A 24,670-nucleotide genomic window follows, 5' to 3' on the forward strand; every position below is an offset into this window, starting at 1 on the left:
TAGGTCATGATATAGTCTTCTTTTGGTTTCTTTTCAATAATTTATAAATTATTAAATGACCATTCTCAAGCTGTGTAAAAACCATTTGTAGTTCATGCCAGTAGAAAAACTGGCCAGGGCTAAGATTTGGCTGACCCCCGTCTACAAAAACACAGTAATAACATATGTAACTCCAGGAGCCTGCACCTGTTCAGCACACTTTTATCTTTTCAAAGTAATAAACTGATACTCCCTAATCAGTCTGGGGGGGTACGTTGTGTTTTATCAATAGCAGAAACTGAGCCATTGAAACATCACAGGATGCGTCCGTGAAGGTCCCTAGAAGAAGAGGGTTTTGACAGCGTTTCCACTTTGAACTTGCTTCCAAGCTGCCTCTTCAGGTCAGGTGCAATTTCCAGTTTGGTGCTGCTGTGAATACCATTACTGTATTACAATACAACCAGAACGATCCTTTGTGAGCCAGGATGGCGCAATCCCTCCACACGTCACCCACACACAGGAGAACTGGGCTACCCATGCAGCTGGGCGGGCCGCGGCCCCATCACAAGCCCTTGGCTGCTGTCAGTTACGAGGAACGCCCCTGAAAATAGGCACGTACTCAGAGGGCCATTTGCAAATGAGACCTTCCATCCTCATTTTTAAATTTGTTTTTCTTCTGGTGATAATAAATGCTGAAGAAGCATTTAAGGATCCACGTTTCAGGTGACTAACTCGCTTCCTATCCCAACTCTGCCTTCCCCATTTGCCAACATCCCTCCTCCACCCCCACCCCATTCCTGCCAGACAAACACGCACACTTTGTTTTCCTGAATCCCTAGGTTTAGCAAAATATTCTCCTTCAGCTGCCAAAGATCCATATCTCCAACTGAGACCTCTGCCCACAATTCAGAAAATGCAGAGTCTGTGGTTCTGAGGACCTTAGTTGACTAAGTCAGTCTTCCCTCTCTTTAGCGCCCCCAAGGCCACGAGGACACATCCACCCATCTTACCCCACCTGCTTCCTTCCACCCGGCCCCCGTGCCCCACAGGACGACCCATCACAAACAGCTACACGCAGGCACTGCCTTGTTCTCGGGGGCTTCCTTCACCCACACAAATGGCAAGAATTCCTCATCAAGAGAATTTTTCTCGAGGGACTTTACCTAACAATTGCAATCAGTGTAACCTGGCTTATTGTACCCTCAATGAATCCCCAACAATAAAAAAAAAAGAGAGAATTTTTCTCACCAACTGAAGTATCCCACCAATGTATACTAAACTTCCTATGATCCAATGATCAGCTGAGAAACAAAATTCCAGAAAAATCCATGCAGAACTCATCCTCAGGCCGCTCCCCGCCACAACAGCCATCTGTCATTAGCATTCAGAACTTGAGCTGAGCCAAAACGAACCCCACCAGCAGTGTACAGGTTTCACGTGTAACTTGCTCTGAATCACCAACCAATACATGGTAGGAGAAAAACCGCTCTCAAACAGCTCCCTTATTTTTCTCTTCTTTGTGCTTTCTTACTAAGAGAATTTCTTTTTTATTGTTAAATCGTAGCTGTGTACATTACTAAGAGAATTTAAAAGAGTATTCTCATTCTCTGCTAAAAGACTATCCCTAACTCTAGTCTTCAAAGAAGAAAAGAAATCAAACTTATTGGAAATTCTGCCACTTTTCTAGGACGGTTCTTGAGAATCTCGCAGCTGTATGATGAAACATTTCCTAGAGGCAATTACTCCTCAGCAACTCTTGTAAAAAATAAAGTAACAAAGCACATCTTGTGATGCTATACTGTGGGCCTGTTTGTGCCACTTGTTTATGAATTTATAAAATTCTGAATTCATATAATAAAGCAGAATGGTGGGAGGAATGACATTACACACTCATGAAGATTAAAACTCAAACAACTGACAGACCACCCAGGGTACAAGGGGCCTTAACAGGCAACAAGTGTGTTGTCATAACCCAGGAGAATGCCCCAGAGTAAAGTGATTTTTTTTTTTAAATATTTCATCTTTCTTAAGTTTAATTCATCAATAATAGTAATCTTCTTTAAAGGGTTGTGCCTCAGTCAACCAAGATAATTATTTTTAATTGAAGCTATCAATTACTGAGTACTTTGTTACCAGGAACTAGGCTCAGAGAGTTTTACATGTGTTACCTCATGTAACGTACACAACCAACCTATTATCTTAATTTTACAGATGAGGAAATTGAGTATCAGAGAGTTTAAGTGACTTGCCTAAGGTCACACAGACAAATAAAATACAGACAAACCCAGGACCATCTAACTGAATGCACGCACAGTAATACCACTCCCCAAATGGTTTCATATGTTTGAGTATGGGATGTAAATTACATCAAGCTCATCTTTAAGCTATTGTCTAAACTTCCAGTGGTTCCCAAACTTGACTTTTCCTTATAATCACAGAGAAAGCTTTTGGAAAACAGATTCCCAGAACCCACTCCAGCTTGGCCAGATATAAGGTGAGAAATTAGTCTCTTATCCTTTTGTTTAAGTGATGACAAACAGCCAGACTTTTTTTTGTTCCCACTGTGTTTTATATTGAGTATTCCGTGAAAACTATTCCAAGTGTTTAAACTCTCACATTTGGGTGGCTTTTAGTGATTAAGCATTTTCTCTCTAGTTCCTAAGAGGGGATGAAGGAAGGAATGAGAATTCCACCTTGACTCCTCGGGGAAACCTTTATTCAAAGAATCACAGCTCAGAAGTGGAGTGACCAAAGTCTTAGCGAATGCTACACAGTCAAGAACACTGACCTTGGGAGAGTGAAGTCAGCTGAGGGTCACACAGCAGACAGCTGGAGGTCTGCAGCCCCCCACCACGCCCCTTCCTGCAAGACCCCCCTTCCTGCAAGACCCCACTGCCTCTTGGAATTCCTATGGAACCCTTCAGAAACCCAAAGCATCGCAGAAAATGAAACTGACTGACACACAATAAATGGTTATAAATATGTGTAACAGAGTTATCAGGTTCAAAATTAAATTCCTACAGAGCTGACACTAACGGGACCATATATATATACACACATACACATATATACACATAACGTATAGCTATAAATAATATGGAGCCGCTATCTAAAGGGACAGACTTGAGTTCTGATTTACCCACCTCCACGTCATCATACGCAGTATAGACCTTTATCACAGATGTGAGTTCTAACCTCAGCTCTGCCATTTACTCACCTGACCTTGTTGCTATTGCTTATCCGCCTTGAGTTTCGCTTTTGCCCTCTCCTGGAAAGTAGTGATCATAGTTAACTATTATGTATTTCTCATAATGTCTCCATTTACTTCAAGGGCATTTATAAACTCAAGCACCCAGTGCAACGCCTGGTACACAGTTACCATTTATTGTTGATGTTTCCATTTTCAGCTCCATAGGAAGCAAAACACATTCTGTTTGGGCAACTCATCATGCCAATCCCCTAAGACCCAATCTACCAGCCAGGCCCAGTCTACCAGCACCTCCCAGCAGAGAAGCAGAAAGCGGGCACTCCATGTTCCCTTAGGCTGGGCTTTAAACTAAAGGCTGAAACAGGCTTCCAACGAACATAGCTGTCTAATGTGCTGAAAGCATTAATAAGGCACCATGATATAACAAATTTAACAACACCCTCCCAAGAACTCTGCTCTAGGGGTGATTTACCGATGATTTCAGTAAAATTTTTAGTCGTGAAAAAGAAAGGACTCCGATTGGAACCATATTAAAATATCTTCCTCTCTTCTCTCTCTCTCAGTGATATATGCTTTAAAATTTACCCTAAATGTCCTAAATTGTCACTTGTCTTCCTCCAAGTAGTTCCAGAGAGGATCTGAAAATGCATCTATCAGATCTGTTGCCAGCAAGCAGATTTTCATGCGTCGCAGATGGAAGTTCTTATTTTTTTCTAACTTACATAGTCAAATGGCAGCTCTTCGGAATATATTTCTTGATAATGTTTCCTCCATTCACAGCCACAAGCTGAGCTAGACCATTTTATTCAGAATAAGGTTTCACTGGAGAGACCAGGTAGCCAAGAAAATCTGACACAGGGAACAGTCTCAGGCCCTTCAAATGGCTCCAGGCACCCCACGCGGCTTTCTGGGTGAGATAAAACGCAGAAGGCCCTTCTCCAGCAACCCGTTGACAGTCTGGGGCAAATATTCAGTCATGACCTTCGGGGCTATGATGCCCTGGATGTGGTCGTTCATCCCCCTGGCTACGCAGCCCAGCGCCCAGTGTACCTGGCCACAGGTGGTCCGAGGGCTTGGATTTGTTTCTTTCCTGTGTGTTTAGGCAAAGCGGAGTGGTCACGGAGGGGAAGTGGTTTGGCAAACTCCTCACTGTATGAACTTTTCCTCCACACTGAGGAAAAACACAGAACTCCCCAAAGGCCATATTTTTGCCAAAATGTCTAAAAGCAACATTTCCAAATTGGGACATGTCTTTGCTGTTGAGATGGGCTAAATAAAGCATCTGCCACTCAGCTGCCACTGGGGAGTACCATGGTCTACGTCAACGCCTCCAAACAATGGGACAGCCATGTAAGCCAGAGAGCAGACACCTCTCTACAGGACTGCCACAACCAGCTCGACCCTGCCAACAATCCCTGATGCCACACAGTGAACACGTTCTTAAATCAGGATTACAGAACATAAAGAGAACTAGATAATACACCAAGATTGCCACTCTGCATGCATGCTAGGAAGCCATACTTTAACATTTTTAGACTCTTTGGTATTCTATTACAGCCATTTCGCGACAATTTCTGTAAATAAAATTTTCCATATCAATAGACCACTGGTTGAAAGCTAAGGGTCGTATATAGCCCTATCAGCAAATACTTACAAAAGCAAGATACAACCAAAGACAATTTATTATGATTTTAAACATCAAGAAGAAAAAAAAAAAACCTTAACGACTCTCTTCTGCATGAGTACTGATGAATATTTGATGGGGAGGAGCAGACCAAACACTTCATCAGAAATTCCTTCAAGAGCAAGTGCCCAGATCAGAAACCTATTTACTCAAATGCCAAAGCTTTGCTAGGAGAGCAGTAGTTATCTTGGTCACAAAAAACATCCCAACCAGCCAAGGAAGTTTAGTAAGACCCCAAAGCAATTTCGGCAGCCACAGTGGTTGTTACAGTCTAATCATAAAATGCTCTTATTTCCCTTCTGTGAGACAATGTACAACCAGCTCTGTATTTAAAAGCTTCTGTTGGGCGGCGCCTGTGGCTCAGTGAGCAGGGCGCCGGCCCCATATACCGAGGGTGGCGGGTTCAAGCCCAGCCCCAGCCCAAACTGCAAAAAAAAATAGCCGGGCGTTGTGGCGGGCGCCTGTAGTTCCAGCTACTCGGGAGGCTGAGGCAGGAGAATCGCCTAAGCCCAGGAGTTGGAGGTTGCTGTGAGCTGTGTGACGCCACGGCACTCTACCAAGGGCAATAAAGTGAAACTCTGTCTCTACAAAAAAAAAAAAATAAAAAAAAAAAATAAAAGCTTCTGTTTTAGTATAGAAAAGCTATTAAGGAAGCCATCAAAAGTTCCACAAGATTAAGGGTTTCACGGATATGTGTGGTCTCACGTACTATCACGTTTCAATGTTTATGTTTTGAAAAATTTCAAATATACAGAAAAGTACAAAGAACATCTGTGTACCCATGACCAGGTTTTGTCACACTGTAATGCTTAACTACATCTGCATTAGGCCTTTTTTCTTTTTTTTTTTGGTAGAGACAGAGTCTCACTTTATAGCCCTCGGTAGAGTGCCGTGGCCTCACACAGCTCACAGCAACCTCCAACTCCCGGGCTTCAGCGATTCTCTTGCCTCAGCCTCCCGAGTAGCTGGGACTACAGGCGCCCGCCACTAACGCCCGGCCATTCTCTTGGTTGCAGTTCAGCCGGGGCTGGGCCTGAACCCGCCACGCTCAGTATATGGGGCCGGCGCCCTACCGACTGAGCCACAGGCACCGCCCTAAATAAATAGTTACAGAGAGAAATAAAAACCTGCAGTTAGCACTCCCCAACCCCCTGCCTCCCTAAGTAGTATGTGGTATTAGTTTGCACATTTCAATAATTTATGTAACTGTTGTCAGACTCCATGTATCAATCACAACTTGTTTTTCTTGTCATCACTGCTTTTCTACAATTTATCCTTGTTCATGCAAGTATACACAGTTCGCTTATTTTCATCACCATGTAGCATTTGATTGCATAAATAGAGGACATATTGTTTTAAACTTTTTCTTTCCGAAAGAGTGGTTAGATTGATTTAGGTTTTTCACTAGCCTTCAGGAGACAGAAATGAACATTTTTAACATGTATGGTTTTGCACACATGAAATGATTTCTCTAGACACATCCACAAAGTGGAACTGCCAAGCTGTAGGGTTTGTGTGTCTGCAGCTTTACCAGGGGCTGTGGAATTGCTCTCCAAAGAAATCATACCAAGTGACACTCCACCACCAGCATTGGAGAACGTCGGTTTCTCCACATCCTTGTCTTCAACTGGATACTGTCAGATTCCTTAATTTTGGCCTGATGACTATGAAATAGCTCCTCGTATTAATTTGGCTTTTCCTGACTGCCAGTGAAAGTAAGCAAGCATCGTTTCAGGTTTACTGGCCAGCCAGGCCTTCATTTCCATGAACATCCTCACTGCAGCCTTGGCCTATTTTTCTAGTTGTCTTTTTTCTTGTTGCTTTGTAAGAGAGCTCTTTATATCCTGTGACTTTGGGAAAGTCCACTGTAAAGTGGAGAAAGTTTAGGGGTTTTTGTTGTTTTGTTTGTGTTTTGTTGTTTTCTTTGTTGTTGTTTGAGACATAGTCTCACTGGGTCACCCTGAGTAGTGCCATGACATCATAGCTCACAGCAACCTCAAACTCATGGGCTCAAGCAACCCTCTTGCCTCAGCCTCCCAAGTATCTGGAACTACAGGCACCCACCATAACGCCCCGCTAGTTTTTCTATTTTTAGTAAAGATGAGTCTTGCTTTTGTTCAGGCTGGTCTCCAAATCCTGAGCACAGGTGATCCACCTGCCTCAGCCTCCCAGAGGTAGAGCCACTATACCAAGCCTCTCTTAGAGATGTTTTAAAGCTGATCAAAAGGCACTTAGTCCAGTGCCTATTATATGTCAGGCACTCAAAAATATTTATTTTTGCATTTACACATGAATAAGATTCAGGATGTAAAGCATTTCCTGCACTGCTCCCAAGCTAGTGGCCACCTTTGGATAAATACTGCAGAACTCAAAAAGGGAGTTTCAGCAACTCTCCTTGCCCAAGATATTTCCCCAAGGTAAGAAGACATAATATAGGTATTGCAGTGTTTATAAATTACCACTAGGGAAACGTGCGGTCAATTCCCTAAGACACTGCTTCAACTATGTGTTTAACCAAAGTTACATCAGTCCACACATGACTGTAACCACATTGGGAACGGCCCATTATCCTGGGTCTCAGCAATGGTTAAGGCACAGGATGAAAAGGTCTCTTGGAAAGAGATGGGGGGCAGGGGGGGCAGGTTAATCAGTGTCAGCAAGCTTCCGTTGCCAGGAACATCCTGAAGCGGAAATACAACCGTGACTTCATGAAATTCCGTAGGTCCAAGACTTCCATTTTCCTACATGTTGTAAATGATCCTTGAATAAGAAAAGCCAAATAACAATCACTGTACCAGTTGGGGTTTTGTTAAAAATAATGACCAAAGGACAGTGACATCATCTGGGTGGCAACCAGTCCTGCTCAATGCCCAGTATGAAAACACGTCTCTAGCCCCAATATCCATAGAACTGTTCTTCAGGACATGCTGGTAAACTGGAGCTCTGAGATCCCACTGCATTGTGCTTAGCCACGGAATGCATTTATTCTGGTGCAGACACCCTCCCAGCTTGGCTTCTCGTGACATTTGCCTGGGGGAAGGCCGTGCCCGTCTTTATGAACTCTGCCAGTGGAGTCAGATCGCGCACAGAGCCGCCCTCCAGACCTTTCAAGTAGTCCTGACATCAGCTTCAACGGGGGACGGGCAGGGGCCTTTACAGATGTACTCAAACATCACCTAATCTTCAGAATGATCTCCCTCAGTCTTCAATTTCAACTTGCACTAAAGAGACCAGCCTCTCCCTACTATGGACAGAAAGGCCCTCTCTCCTCCCCTCCTCTTCAGAGCAATCAAATGGCAGAGTCAACTTGAGCCCAAATATAATTAGACCATCGTCTGATATCCATCAAGTATGTGGCCTTTCTTCCTTAAACGTGTGCCAAGCTTCCACTTTCTAGAAGTTAAACTGCCATATAAAAATGCCCTGGTGATGATGAGTAATTAGACAGTGTAATGGAAAATTAACTGTGTTTTCATTCAGAGCATTTATTTTAACAAGACTTTTCTATTTCTAACTGTTATTAAACGCAATGAAAATAAATTCAATCCTGATGGTTTGCAAAGGTTTTCTGGTTAAAACAAACAAACAAACAAAAGACCTCCTGGAGCATATTTATTTTACTAATGCCGCCAACTCTGAACCCCATTATTAGTAAATCCTAATGCTAATTCTAAACCTATCTTCCACCCTTAGGAGAAGAAACCACCATTTCGATCTCTCAAACAGCTAAACCAGAGGCAGGCACCCTCCAGGCAGGCCCGCCCTCTTCTCCATAGCGGGCTTCTCTGCAGCTAGGAGTCTTCACCCCAGGACCCCCCCAATCCTTCTATTTTTCTTTTGCCATGCTGCCTCCCAGAGACATGTGCCGCCTTCAGCAGAGTTGTTCATGAGGGTCCTGTGTGCACCTGCAGGCCTTAGCACATTCTCCAGTAGAAAGTTGCTAATCCAGCTGCAGCCCATCTCAGAGCCACCACCTACAGCAGGCGTCCTCAAACTTTTTAAACAGGGGGCCAATTCACTGTCCCTCAGACTGCTGGAGGGCCGGACTATAGTTTAAAAAAAAAAAACAACTATGGGGCGGTGCCTGTGGCTCAGTCCGTAGGGCGCCAGCCCCATATACCGAGGTTGGCGGGTTCAAACCTGGCCCCAGCCAAACTGCAACCAAAAAAAAAAAATAGCCGGGCGTTGTGGCCGGCGCCTGTAGTCCCAGCTACTCCGGAGGCTGAGGCAAGAGAATCGCTTAAGCCCAGGAGTTGGATGTTGCTGTGAGCTGTGTGAGGCCACTGTGAGCTGTGTGAGGCCACGGCACTCTACCGAGGGCCATAAAGTGAGACTCTGTCTCTACAAAAAAAAAAAAACTATGAACAAATTCCTATGCACACTGAACATATCTTATTTTGAAGTAAAAAACAAAACAGGAACAAATACAATTCACACTGCTTCATGTGGCCCGCGGGCCGCAGTTTGAGGACGCCTGGCCTAGAACGTTGAATAGTATTGCATTCCCCCAAATGGATACAAAATGAGGCTTAAATCTATGCATGTCATCCAATCCTGGCAGCCCTCTAACCATATTCCAGCTAAGAGTTGGCCAAAGGGCTGAGCCTAGAACCCACCAACTTTACATCCATTAACGTGACTCTGGGGCAGGAGGTGACAGGTGTGGCATTGAGGCTTCACAACATCCCCCAAAGTTCACAAGTTTAATACAAATTGGAGAGCCTCAGGCCATCTGACCTGCCTGGGTTTTCATCTCTATTGCTCCTCCTGCCTGACCTCAAAACAAAGTACAAATAAGACAAAAAGAGGATGTCTGCAGTGCAGGAGCTTGAGGTTGCTGTGAGCTGTGATCAGGGCACTCTACCCAGGGGGACAGAGTGAGACAATGTCTCAAAAAAAAAAAAAAAAAAAACACCTAAAAATGTTCCTGGTGTTACATTTTCTTAGTCCCCCACAGAGAATGCTAAATGCACAGCAGAGCTCAGGCTCTGGGTCTCACCCCTTAGTAGGCCCTGGCATACGACTCAGAAGGACCAACTTCAGCCATTTACTATCCATGGACTGACAGGAGAAATCAGAAGCCACCTCTGCTTTCCCTGCAAAGCCGTTCAGAGGGACACCGTGCTACACGGCTGAACCCGAGTGGCCTCTGGAATTAGAGATTATATTTCTCTTTCCCTATTCTCTTTTTTCCTTTTGATTTCTCTTTATAATTTAAACAACCTTTTGCAGTCCTTACTGCTGTTCTTATAGATTCCTGGCATATGTTAATCTTTTCACTTTTGATTCCTAGAGTGCGCTGAAACAATTTTATACTGTCCATGCTTATATCACAAATTCAGTCTTTAATGCACAAATACAACCAGCAAGAACACCAGCGTATTTTTAGGAAATCAGCCTCATAAAAGAGTTTAAAAATACATACACACACACCGTTTTATCTGAGTTCTAGTTAACCAAGTTAATTTGACAACTTTGCTGGTGATAACACTCGTTCGGTGGAGCGCAAAGAGAAAACTCCGCACGATAAGCAAAAGCATTAAGTTGTCCAAATGTTCTCCTATACCAATTCCAAACTGCCTATCATATACTCTAGAGAATAACGAAAGTCTGGCAGTGGTTCTACACATAGTTGAGAGCAATTTTTAAAACACTCTAAAAATAATGGACTCGATGACAATGCCAGTGCTGAGCAACATAAATATTTCTTGAATTAAAGGATATCAAAGGTTATAGACATTTGAAGACGCATTTGAACTCATAAACAAAATTTCCAATCATTTTCCTATTTGCTGTTAGAAAAATCAGAGCCACAGAAGACACTGCTGATGAGCCAGTCACAAATTAAAACTGACTCTTAAGGAAGCCCGTGGCATCTTACTTAACAAAGGTGTAAAAAAACTTAGGCATGAGAAACCACTAAGGATCCCTAAAGAGCTCAGAATATATATTCTGACCCTCAGTGAGTCCTCACTCCTGCACACCCATCGATTAATTCGCCCTTAGAATGGGAACAGAAGCAGCAGTCATGAGTAATTGCTAATAAAAGCCTACGGGTCTCTGGCAGAAACACAAATGCTTGTTGATAATGATCATTCTCCCAGACCCTGGTTTATGTTTCCCCATTAACATTCCAGTGACCAACTCTCAGGTTCCCAAGATCCTACGGATTTGGGTCTCTGACTAAAAGACCAAAGACGGAGCTGAGATTTGAAGTATCCCAAGTGCCAGCTCCAAGATGTAGTAGCTGCCTCCCTAACCCCCAGATGGGTCATAGCACCTATCTGCACCATGTGCAATTCTTCACTGGGATGACAACACCCAATCGTTGTGATAAAAATGCACTCAAGGACACCACCCCTAAAAACTTGCTCCTCTTGGACCCACCAAAGGATAAAATGTTCTCAATGCTGCTCCTTAGATAAACACCCTTCCCCAAACTCCCCCTTTAACTGGTTGGTTGACTGTCCCCTGGGTGTGACTGCGAGTTTATGCTGGGTGTGTGACCAAACTGGAAAAGTCTTACTGATTTTTGAGTACCCTGACGAGGAGCATGGACTGCAGTAACACTGACACACTGCAGAACGGATGTCCTACGTGAGGAGACCGCTCTGTGGTCTCTGTCCCCTCCAGCTCTGTAGGACTGACCACTGACGGTCCGAGAGAGGGGACAGAGCCAGCAGAAGCCCTCTGCCAAAGAAAGGGGAAAAAATTAGGCAACAGGTCTTAGTGGAATAATTAAAAGTCCACAATGGGTCACAGGTTGTAAAATATCCAACTATTATCTATGCTCACCTCTCCCCAAATGTGTGCGTGCATTAAATGTAGATTAAGAATAAATAAGGATAATAAATTGTAAGTAATTAGTACCTTAGGTTCATTTATCAGTATCCTCTTATGAAATCCCTTAGGGTAAAATGCTATATCCTCCTTTTGGTGAAGCAAGGTATCAATTTTTTTTTCCAAACACCCTTCAAATTTAGAAACTCCCCTGGTTTCCAAAGGGCTGACTGAAAGGCAGAGACTTCAAAGTGATACTACTGCTCCGGCTCTGCCAGTTACTCCATCCTGAGAAGTCAGGCTTTCTTCAAGTGACTTTTTCACCTGGAAACATTATTCACAACCAAAGGGGGAAAACAGTAAACGATGGTATTTAGGACAGCCTAAAGGGCACCCCATTTTTGGCCCTTTTTGGTCACTGTCAACTTCTAAGGTTTATGAGAGATGGTTACTGATTTCTAAACGACAAAACATGTCTATTCTGAATGGAGATACTGCTAACAGATTTAAAAATAAGACTAACTTGTCATATTCCAAATTAACTCTAAACATAATCCACCCTTTCCAACAGCCAGAATAACAAAACTTTTTTCAAATGGTGGCTTTCTTTGGGCTTGGTTTTTGAAATTTTATTTTAAATTTAATAATAAACTTTCTTGTAATTGGACTTAGAAGGAAAGGATTCCCTTGCTCATTGTCTATTAAGGTGATTTACATGATCTACCGGGAAACAAAGAAATTTAGAAACATCTTTATAGGACCAAAATTACCGCATTTTTAATAAGAAAGACCTGTTAAAATAAACAACAAGTTTTGGATGGTGAGGATTCCATCAAAGTTAGAATGTCTAATAATAAATTACTGTCAGCTGATTATCTCCCTGATGAAAAAATATTTCCATTTCTCAGTTTACTTGACTACATATTCTTCTGCCTGAGGAAATTCAGTATTATAAGCTGACATTACTAGCTGACATTACATTAGATTACTAAATCTAAACAACGTACATTACTTCATTATATACAAGTTTTTAAACCCCACCACTTTCTTTCCACTCCAATTTTGTGAACTTATGCACACTGGTAACTTTTTTTATTTTTTTGAGCACATTTTATATCCTAGTTTTCATTATTTTACCTGACACAGTTCACTTCTGTTAGTTACTTAAACTATAAATCATAAAAAAAGCTAAAAAAGCTCAGTAACTTTAATTTCAATTTATTGAAAAAATTAAATTTCTTTAGAGTTGAACTTTTCATGCATTACCTCTACCAAAAGTGCTAAACATTTAGCTCTATCTAGCAAAAAAAAGAAAGAAAAGAAAAAGAAATTATAGGTTCATTACAGATGCCAGTGACTTATTTTTTTAATTAATAAAAAAGAAGATTATAGTCATCCAATCTTTTTGATCCTGAACTTAAAAACAAGAAAAAATGCTTTCAGAGTATGGTATTTGCAAAACCCCTGAGAAATCACTAATGGGATCCCTATGATCTAATACACGTAAGGCTTTAACTGTAATTGTAAACCCACGGAAGGCTTATGATCTGAAAGTATGGACTATTATAGCCAGTTTTTATGGGTTTAATTCCACCAGCAAATCCTAGTTTCTATATTTTAAGTCTCAACTAGAGCAAAACCACGACACGTTTTCAAAAGAACAAGCTGAAGGAATAATAGGTCAAGAAAACCTTTGCCAACAACCACCCTTTCCCAGAAGCCATCACTCTCAAAGCACAAGACGGCACACAACTTTAGTCCGTGATCTGTGGGCAATTCACTTTTAACACTCACAACACTACATATGAATCATTTTATTTTCCTCTGCTTTACTTCCCACACAAGGTTCAATAAACAGAACTTACTCAGCCTTGACTGACTGGATGCCTATTTTCTGAGGCTGTTCATTACTCCTTTTCTGACATGTTTTCTTCTAGGATCCAATTTTTTAACTCCCAGGAGCCAAAAAAAGCTGCCTTCAAGTTAACAAGGTCACAAAGTCACTGAAAATTCTGGCAGCACTGGACTATACCAAGGGTGCTTAGGAGTTGTTCTGTTTTGTCCTAGGAACTTCCCACATACAGTGCTTATGACTGAGATAGACCCTCTCTCTTGCCCCAGAGGGATTTCAGTCGTCCTACCAAATGACTACTTGTACCCAAAACAAGATTCGGACTACCTCCCCTATTCCATATATCTGTGGACTATTAATCCAAGTGTCCACACACCACCTACACAAAAACGTAAAAGTATCGACATCGAGATATCTAACTTGTTTCTAAATTTTATTTGTTCCTTATTTCATAGATTTCTTAGTTTTTAAAATTCGGTATTACAAGGTTTGTTATAGGATATCAGGCTTAATTCTACCTTACAGATAAATTAACTTTAAAAAATAAATAACTGAATAGAGTTAACTTCATAACTAAACACACGTAGGAACAATTCGATTTTAAAAGAACTTTGCCCTATGTGTATATATTTATTGATTATAAATACACAGGAGCTATCAATGAAACAAAGAGAAAATGGGCTTCCAAGCGTTGTGCGCTAAGAGTTTTTGGCCTGAATGTTCCAAAAATATCTTTCAAAACCACTGCTGGCTCTTCATTTTTTCAATGTTAAGTACAATTTAATTTATTTCATGCCTCCCAATGCAACAGACATAACCTCGAAGGTTCTTTTGGTTTGAAAAGCATTCCAAAACAAAAATTTGAAAGCACTGTCGGTAACTTTTTTCTTTTTCTTTTTGCTATAACCAAAGCAACTTAACTCCTATTAATGCCAAGTCACCTTGAAATTTGGAGCTTCTCTCAATGCAAAGTATTTTTGACTTTTTCATAGATTCATTTCACTAACAAATACTTATTAATTTCTCCTTATTTCTCCTATTGGTCAGCGATGTTTTTAGTGACTTAAAGTCAGCTCGTGCCACAAACACAACATACTCCGGAAATATTTCCCAAAGGGAGATCGTTTTTTAAGTAAAGTTCAATGAATTCAGGATTTTGTTGAGAACCTCCGGATAGTGATTTACCTGTAAAATCCCCAGTGGAGACAGTGGGAGGTTGGGCAAGTTAACTCAAAGTGAGAAGAAGCAAGGCCGCCAAGCTCAAGTTGAAACTCACACCACCACTTCCTCAAAGAATGAGTTAGGAGCTGAACCAGGTCAAGGGTTCTAACTTTCTGACTGAAAACCACAGCGGTGCAGGGAAGGAGGAAGCGCTCTCCGAGCAGCCCACGCCGAGGCTGCCTTTATTTTGTTTCCAAGTGACCCGCACCCTGCCCGGCCCTTCGTAATGCCCACCGCTTGCAGGGGCGCAGGAAAGGAACCCCCTTACTCCTTCCCCTCGCCCTCGAGAGGGGAAGCAGAGGCGCCCCGCACCGGCGTGTAAGCCGCCGCACCTGCCACCCCAGGGGGCGTCTTACCCGAACAGGAATGCAGGGGCTTGGGCCGCACGACCAGCGACGGGCACACGGAGTAGAGGGAAAGTTTCTCAAAGTAGTCGCAGGTCTCCTTGGAGAGTATCTCGTCGATCATGAAGGTCTTGTAGCGCCGCCTGGCTGCTTTGAGCTGGCCGGGCGAGCTCAGCCTCAGCTCGGCGTGGCAGTGCATGGTGAGCCGGGGCGAGCGCCCGTCCGGCCGGGGCCCGAGCCCCGCTCCTCGGCAGCAGGGGACGCGGCGGGGCTCCGGGGACTCGCGGAGCAGAGCGGGCGCGTCTAGACCCACCCGCGAATCATCATCTTCGCCGAGCCCTTTTGGGACAGCGCAGCTGTCAATCAGCGCGTGCTTCCTGCAGGGCCGGTGCGGCCCGCGGCCCGAGGGGCGTCGCGCCCCCCCACCGCCCCGCCCGCGCGCCCGGGAGCCGACCTGCGCGCCTCGCGCCCCACCGCGCCCGCTCGCCGCCTCCCGCCCGGCGCTGTCTCACGCTGCGCCGCCTGCCTCTCTATTTTAAGACGCTCACTTTGGCTCTGCTCCCCGCCCCCCTCCTGGGACGAGCTCCAGGTGTCTGAGCAGGAGAGTGCGCGCGAGTGTGCCCGCCGTGCGGGGAGCGCGCGCCGCCTGCGGCCAGGGCCTCGGCCGGCCGCTCCCCGGGCCAGTGTCCCCCACTCGCGGGCCGGGGTCCCCAACCCCTGCAACCCAGCAGGAGGGCACTTGTTAGAAAGAAGTTGAGTCTTCCCCTAGGCCCGCTCTGGTTGCGGGCCACCGCGCGGGCGGCTCCCGAGAACCGCTGTGTCTTTCTCCTTCCCCGCATGGACCGTTCCCCGAGACCGTGGCCTGCGCTCGCAGCCCGGCATCTCGGGACAGGCCTGCACGCTCTGAGCGTGGAGCATTTGCGCCGACATTGCAAACTTAATTGCCTCTCCAAGATCCCGAACGATAAGTCACCCGGGACCAGTCCGTTACACCAATAAAAAACTGCAAAAATGGTAACTAATAACAGTTTGCCGGCGTTTTCACGTTTAAACTCCGTTTATCAAACAATTTTCCTCGCCGGAAGGTGCCGTCGCTGCGCGACTCTGGGGTGCGGGGAGCCCAGGGTGGTAGGCCCCGTCCGGGCCTCCCCAGCGCCCGATCCGGCCGCAGATTCGTTCCTCCAACCCTCGTGGCGGGGTGGGGTTCGGGGAGGCGCCCAGACTCGTGTTTATTTGGTGCTTCGTCTTTTTCCTTCTGAGCTCCTAGCCCCAACTCTGTTCTAATCAAAATCTATACGAACTTCTCTTTGTAAATGGAACTGGTGGGTGACAGGGACCCCCCACCACCAGCGGTCCTCGGCGCCTGGGACCGCTCCGCTGCCTGCACCCAGCTGGAGTTCAGCCGGAACAGCTCGGGGAGCGCTAGTTTCCACAATTTATTCTCACAATTGGTGTGCAGGGAGTTGAAAGGAAAATGCACGGTAGGAACTCTTGAGAATCACGGTCTTGGGCGGCCCTCGCCCGCGCAAACTGTCGGGTCCGGCAAGCGGCGGGAGTCTCCGTCCGGCTCCGCGGAGCCGCTTGCCCGGGGGATCCTGGCAGCTGCGGACACAAGTCCCCGCGCGCTCCTGGGCGGGTGGCTAAACTCAGAGGGAGGGACACGCCTGGAGAACTAATAATTAGAGAAAAATAAATGTTAATAGAGCGAGTCATGGCCTAGCTTTCGACCTGGCTGGCAACGCGTCTTTGAGGAACTTCCAGCCCCAAGTACTTGTGAACTGGCTCCCCTACCCTCGGCTGAGAACTGTTTTAGTTCATTCCCTTTCTTCAGGCGGAGGCAGCTGGAAGGCCGGCGACATCCGCGGCCAGGTGTCCGGGCAGCGGCTCGCGTCCCGCAACAGGGCCCTGGGGTCGCCCCGCGGCCCGGCGAGCGTTTGGCGGGATCCGAGAGCGCGGCGGGGAGGCGACCCCAGGCGCCGCGCCACTGCGAGCGGGGCCGGAGCGACCCCAGACCCAGCACCGGAGCGACAGACAGCACGGGGCCCTGTCTCTGCACCGCTCTCCCCTTCCTCGACCCCTCGACCTCCCTTCTCCTCTTGGGCGCTTCCAGGACCTTCCACCGCCCCCAACTCCGTTCCCCCTTTCCTCCCATCCCCTCACTTTCAGCCTCCTCTCCTCGGTCGAATTTCCCTCTCTTTTCTGCCCTCTTCTTTTCTTTTCCCACTGCTACTCTTGTTTCTCCTTTTTTTCCCTTCCCTTCTCATCTCCTTCTTTCCTTTCTGCGTATTCGAGTTGCGCCCCTGCGGGAGGCTGCAGACGGCTCACCGCCCGGGACAGCGCGCAAGGCCCGCAGCCTGCCCGGCGGGAATCGCCCTCCCACCCGCCGGACTTTGGCCGGCAGCGTCCTCCAGCGCCCTTCCTCTACCGGCTTCCACTCGCCACAGGTTGCCCAGACCCTCCGGGAAGACCAGTCCTTTGATTTGAAATTCGCGATGTTTTTAATAGCTAAAGAAGTAAAACGTTTCGATTCAGCTCCTGGGAATTTTCCCTCTTCTATTTTCCTCGACAGAGGCAAGAAATCTCAAAGGGGGTCTACGCCACGTGCAGGAGAGAGATTTCTGATTTCCAGATCTTGGAGTCTGGGGCTTTGCGCTCTCTGTCGCTAATACCCTAAACTGAGCCTCAGTTTTCCCCTTTGTAAACGCTAATTATAAAATCTTCTGCACAAGGTCGGGTTCTCATAATCCATGCCTTTATATAAACTTGTTCTTTTCGATCAGAGCGCACTCCGCACCCCATCACCTCCCTCCTACGCCGGAAAAACTCATCTCAAATGTCGCCTTCTCTGTGAAGCTTTTCCCCACTCCCAAAGACTACTGCTGTGCCTACTTCTGTGCAGTAGCATTTCCTTAACTGTCTTTTGCATGTTTATTTCACCCACTGGACAATGAACTCCTGGTGGGCCAACGCTTATGCGGTATTAATTCACGTCTGTCACCAGTACCCACAGAGCACCCGTCATGTGGTAGGAGTCAGTAAACACGTCATAAACACATGAATCCCTGAAAACTGGGGAAGTTAGATAATATATGTTAGGTGGGACATCAAATCTTAATTAGTTATGCTAAATTCGTCTTTCTCTTTGAGTCTCTCCCTTTCTCTTTAATAATTTTGGGAGTTAACAATGGTCCGGCCCAATTCCTCTCTGCTCCCTCTCTCTTTAATAATTTTGGGGGTTGAGCGGCGCCTGTGGCACAGTGGGTAGGGCGCCAGCCCCATATACCAAGGGTGGCCCGTTCAAACCCAGCCCCGGCCAAACTGCAACAAAAAATAATAGCCGGGCTTTGTGGCGGGTGCCTGTAGTCCCAGCTACTTGGGAGGCTGAGGCAAGAGAATCACTTAAGCCCAGGAATTGGAGGTTGCTGTGAGCTGTGTGACGCCACGGCACTCTACCAAGGGCGACCAAGTGGGACTGTCTCTAAAAAAAGATAATAATAAATAAATAATTAGGGGGGTTAGCAATGGTCCGGCCCAATTCCTCTCTGCTCCCTGTCTCCCTTTTTCCCTCTCCCTCTCTCCTGCTCTCAGACAGTATGTGCTTCTGTTAGCGAAAGCACACCCCAGCTGTCAATCACAAACTGGGACTTTGGTCAGAATCATGGAGGGTTTTGTTTCCAACATTAATGAAGTGGCTAGAACAGCAAACATCTGCTGATGAGACTCAAACCTTTTCCAGCTGCGGGAGACCCACAGACAAGTCCCAGCCTCTTGTGACTGTACCCAGGCAGTGTCTGTCCCTGCACCCTAGAGGGTAGAGGGACACGCAGACTGGAGGAGACGGAGGGGTGTACACTGACCCACACTTAGGCGGGTATGAAAGGGGATGAAAATCGCACCTTCCAAGAGGCTACAGGGATCAGCTCCCCTGCCCCCACCTGGCACCTAATTCCTGGGTATTTGAGCCCAGCCAGAAAAGAGGGGGAGGAAATCTTTGCAAAGTTAGTGTTGGAGGTTCTGTCAACTAGAAACTAAAGATTTCCTCTTCACCATTTCCCCTCACACCTAGAATCTCCACTCAGCTAGAACTCTTGACATTTAATAAAGCAAAATGGTATTTTAAAATCCTGGCGTGACACTTCAATTGCATCTAGGACTTACCCCTAGATGGACTCAGCTTGATTTTTAGTTTAACTCTCCTTGGGCTATATGTTAATAGAGATATTCAGAAGCAGCCAGGATATAACATCTTAAAAATACTCTAATTCATTTCCCAACCATCTTTTCTTCAAAGGGTACAGAGGGGGTCAAAACACTTCTTACATTCTAGTAAAGCATATGTAATAACTTATTTCACTCCCTAAGAGTCGAAATAGTTTCAGACATGTAAAAGCAAAATAGGGAAAGCCTAGTAAGTTAATATTCCCTTGGGCCACAGGGCCATGCCCAACTGCTGCGGATGGAGACCAGCAGAGCAGCCTCAAATACCAAGTCAGAGGAGCTGTAGGTGGAAGGGAGCTTACTTTACAAAAACTCTCAGACACTGTAAAGCATCTCTTTAAAGGAGGACACAAACGCAATTCACTGGACAAAGGGGCTTGGAAAGGATTGAGTAGACTGTTCGATCCCTCTCAAAGCATCTTTCCGGAGGAAAAGTTTAAACTGAGAAAAGATGAGACCATGGCAATATCTACAGAACACTGAACAGTCCCATGAAGAGTGAAAATGCAATAAATCACCCAGAGGGTTCCAAACTTTTAGAAGCTTGGTATAGAGATTAAAATTTGCTGATTATGGGGTAGCGCCTGTGGCTTAAGGAGTAGGGCACCGGTCCCATATACCGGACATGGAGGGTTCAAACCCGGCCCCAGCCAAAAACTGCAACAAAAAAAAAATCAAATTTTTCTAGCTGATTATTTCCATTTTTAATTGCGCTATCCTCACATCAAATAGTTATATTTCTGAAAATACCCTGTATGCCTCAATTATCTCGAGTGATACAGCCAGGAAAATAAAATTTAGTTTCTTCTAACTTTGTTGTAGTATTGTGAAAAGAGATATAGAAGTTCAGGTCATCATTGATTTTGACCTCCTCCCCACCCCCTTAATGAAAAGGCTATAATAACTGGACAGAGTGATACTTTCACATATGTGATGCAACAGTGTCCTGGCTATCTGAAGTTAAGAGGAAAAAACTTTGGAGCCAGGCAAACCTGGGTTCCATCCCCAGCATGGTCATTTAGTAGTTTCTGTGTGCTCTGGTCCTCAACCATAACATGGGGTAAGGACAGCCAACTCAGAGTTTTCGGGGGGATCTTCCACACCAATCCTCACAGGAGATTGTGTACACAACGCTGACTCATGAAATGCCTTTACTTTTTCAATAAGACAGGCAATCGGCTCTCAAAACCCACCACAAAAGAAAACTGCAATTTTTGAAGGGTGTTTTTTGTTTTGTTTTGTATACAGTGTTACTCTGTCACTCTGGGTAGAGTGCTATGGCATCATCATAGCTCACAGCAACCTGTCTCCTTGGCTCTAACGATCCTCTTGCCTCAGCCTCCCAAGTAGTTGGGACTACAGATGCCAACTATAGCACCAAACCACCAGTTTGGCTGGTCTCAAACTCCTGAGCTCAAGCAATCCACCCACCTTGGCCTGTCAGAGTGCTAGGATTACAGGCATGAGCCACCAAGCCCAGCCTAAAACTACCATTTAAAAAGCCTGCCTCGTGTTTCAGGGTGGGTTTTGCTCAATGTTCAAAACCTGGGATCAACCAAAACATAAAGAGTGGGAGAGGCAGAAGACAGGAATGTTGTTAACTAAGGATATGACCTGGCCACCGAGAGTCCCTAAGTGCTGCTTGATTCTGGCCCTTCAGCCACAGATTCAGAGCACCTGCAGGCCTCGATTAGTCTAACCAGCATGTCACAGGGCACTGGGTCATCTATAATTCAGATTTTTTTTTTCCTGTTAAAAAGTGCCATGGCTTATGCCTGTAATCCTAGCACTCTGGGAGGCCGAGACAGGTGGATTGCTTTAGCTCATGAGTTCAAGACCAGCCTGAGCCAAAGTAAGACACACACACTCACGTCTCTACTAAAATTAGAAAAACTGAGGCAAGAGGATCATTGGAGCCCAAGAGTTGGAGGTTGCTGTGAGCTTTGACACCATGGCACTCTACCCAGGGCGAAAGTTTGAAACTCTGTCTCAAAAAAAAAAAAATTAAAACATAACTGTTCCATGGTCCCATACCCACAGGATGACATCTCATGCAAATTATCTCATAAAAACATTTTTACTCTCTCCTTGGCCTCATGCAGTCCCTGGTTGGGTTTCACGTGGATTCTCTGTAGTCTCCCCCAACACAGTGAGGCAGGATTTCAAAGAGAACAAGTGGTCAGTTGGTCAATTAGCATTGCCTGTAATCAAGGACAAGAAGGCTCCCATGTCAGCTAGTGCAAGGGAAAATGTGTGGAGCCAGTCTGCCTCTGAACACACACACAGAGCTTTGGATGATTAAGGAAATCAGCGGGCATGATTGTTACTATGCTAGTATGGAACAATATTTACTAGGAACTCTGGTGCAACATGCCAATCGGAGAACGTAATGGTCTCCGCGCTCCAGGTCCTTCAGGGAAAAGAGGTTGGTACAAACTCCTGGACACAGATGCTAATCACCTACTTAGGTCTAAGTGTAGGGGATGAGAGTGTGTGTGTGCACACGCTCCTGTATGTCTGTGTACGCATACATGCAAGGCTGTGCCCACACTCCACTTTCTTTCTTTTTACTTTCTTTTTTCTCTTTCTTTCTTTCCTTCTCATGAGAACAAGGGGAAAGAGAATGAAAAACAGAAAAAGGTGCATTTGAAAAATCTCATTTATTAAATAAATTCAAGGGGACTTCTCAATCTTATAAGGGAAAATAGAGAAAAATAAGCTAAGTGAGCCAGCCAGTGTGATTTTTCACATTTTTAGTATCTTTCTGTCCTATGCTTAGCCTGTGCTTTTATGCACACAAAGAAATTTGGACTGTTTCTTTTTCTAAGAAATCTTCCATAATTTGAAATATTTCTTACAATCACAGACTTTTAAGAGAAAGTTGGCCAGTGTGAGCTATTTATAAGATATTACAATATAGCAAATGTGCTCAAAGCAAAATAGAGACACACAAAAAAATATGGAAAATTCTAGCATTGAACATTCTTATATAAAAAAATTAAGAAAATGCAAAAGTATTGTTTTGGGGATAATCTGAGTTGAATTAATTTTTGCTTAGGTTTCATTCATCTGGGGGAGGAGAGAAATATGTTGCTTCACTTGAAGCAGACAGAGACAGAAGAAATTTTATAGATCTCTAATGCTGTGGCTTTTCCTTCATTAACTTTCAAAAGTTACAGGGACCCTTAGATCTAAATAGGCTCTAAATTACTAAAGTAAAGGAATGAGATGGTGCCCGTATCTCTGCATTCCAATTATGCAAGCAGCCTGCCCTTTGAAATACAATTTGAAATCACAGAACAGAACCCCCAATTCCATTGCCAATCCACACATCCCGATACATTTACTTAAGTCAATTATTGTGTCTCTTAGATTATGTCTACACAAGCTGCCAAAACATCTGGTCATTTCAATCAGTGCAATAAAAGATCCTGCCAAGTCAAGACAAAAATTAGTCAACTTACTCATTGCGATAGGCAGAACAATGGATTAAGTAAGTGGATATAGCTCCAAAGGCTTGGGTTTTCTTTTCTAAACCAGAATACAGTTCATGGTTCATCAAGGGGTTATGATTTTTATCAGTTAGTGTTTGGGAGGCGTTCTGACTGATCTTCAGTCCAAAATGTAATGGGTATGAAGATGGCTTAGCCATGTCCCTGAGACAATTATGTGTCGTTTGAGTTATGCTCTCAAGGCTGGGACTGAGCCAGCATTAACGCGGTACTGGTGTTTGCTAAATGTTAAAAAATAAAAGTAGCAGTACTGGGAATCACAAAAAAGTGCCTTTTCCTCTGGAATCTACTGGCTTTCCGGTGTCCATTTGTCCTCACTCTGACAATATCTGACACAGGATTTGAATGACCAAACACAGATAAGAAACTCCCTTTCCCAAAATGCTGCTCTATAAAATCAAAATAATATGATACTTTCATTTCTTTAGTCTATATCAGGGGTGCCCAACATGGTTTTTTCTGCCACTCATTGGAAGAAGAGATGTCTTGGGCCGCACATTAAATACACAGACACCAACGAAACCTGAAGAGCAAAAAAAAAAGTCCGTGCATAATTTTCACGATATCCAACTCCACAGATAAGCAAAACAGGCCTCAAAAATTCCCCATGCACCCCGCAGGCTGCAGATTGGACACCCCTTGTCTATTATTATAGTGTCTCCACTGGATATTTGGAATTTCAAATCATTATCTTTGTGGCCTGCAGAATGACAGCCCCAAAGAGAAAGAAATGCTCTGAGAAGGTGGGGGGTCAGGAGCCCAGCCCAACATTCTGCTCCTGTCACCCCATATTCCCTTTCCCACTGACACACTTACTCACGAATTAAAAATCCTCTGATCCGAAGCGTTTTAAAAATTTTATTTAGAAATCTGTAGTAGAGTACAAGTTCTTACTTGAATAAATGTACTGGGCTAAAAAAAAAAAAAACATTTTCATATTCATTTGGGGCAACATTAAGTGCAGATAACCTGCCCGTGTCTAATTTTGTATGACTTTGTTCTCTGTGTGTAGATTTGAAGTTTAAAGACCAGAGACAATTAGGAACAATTACTGTCATCACTGAATAATATAAACTTTATATTAACTTTATGACTCATCCTCCTACTGAACGTTCCAGAGTATGCAATCTCTAGGCTGATTTCTATATATAACCTGTTAAGTGTCTATAACTTAATTCCTAAAGGTTAATTATTAATGAATTAGTAAAAAAAAAAAAGTCTGTCTCCTTTAAGAGAGAAAATACCTGTCTCAAAAATGAAATTTTTAAAAACTCAGTTCTATAGATAGGAGGAAGATAATTTTTTTTTAAAGGAGAAAAAGTTGTATTTAGAATCTCTGAGTAGAATCTTGCTTTATGAAAAAAATAAATTTTACTAATAGGTTAACTAGGCTAAAGGGTAAAAATCTAAGGTTCAGTAAAGGAATGATGTTCAGACAGGTTCAGATAGCTAAAAGGGAAGATTTTAGTTTTAACCTAGGGAGATTGGAAGTTGGCGGGATGAAGACTTTTTGGAAAATTAGGCAAAAGGACCCTGGAGAAAGAATAGGATAAACTCGAGTGATCAAACTGCAGAAGAGAGGTTACATGGCAGCTAACTTCTCCTGGGCAGGGCTAGAATTTGCTTTCCCTCTGTGAGACTAATTATGCAGAGATTTATGCCTTTATTTATCTAGGATAATTTCAGACAAGTAGGTTTTACAGCTGTGAAGACAATTGCTTGGAAAACAGAAAGGGAACAGAGCAAGAAGGGGGGTGTAGAAGAGATGAGAGTGTGTCATTAAACAGAATATGCAGATTCGGAGGTTCCTGAGACCCTCAAAATTATTAACATGCAAAGAGAAAAGTGTCCAACCTCAAATTCAAAGTTTAG

At 44.4% G+C, this 24,670-nt stretch overlaps 1 protein-coding gene across 1 annotated transcript in view; it reads right to left on the reverse strand.

Annotated features, from left to right (window-relative positions):
• BARX2 (BARX homeobox 2) overlaps positions 1-16,074 on the reverse strand; it is a 72,700-nt gene extending 56,626 nt beyond the window's left edge. Inside the window, exon 1 of the mRNA XM_053595923.1 lies at positions 15,081-16,074. Within this exon, the coding sequence (XP_053451898.1) occupies positions 15,081-15,267 (187 nt within the window). The 5' untranslated portion in view covers positions 15,268-16,074. The remainder of the gene's footprint in view (positions 1-15,080) is intronic.
• Positions 16,075-24,670: the final 8,596 nt, after the last annotated feature.

Source organism: Nycticebus coucang, chromosome 6 (assembly GCF_027406575.1).
Source record: "Nycticebus coucang isolate mNycCou1 chromosome 6, mNycCou1.pri, whole genome shotgun sequence".
Taxonomy (NCBI): domain Eukaryota; kingdom Metazoa; phylum Chordata; class Mammalia; order Primates; family Lorisidae; genus Nycticebus; species Nycticebus coucang.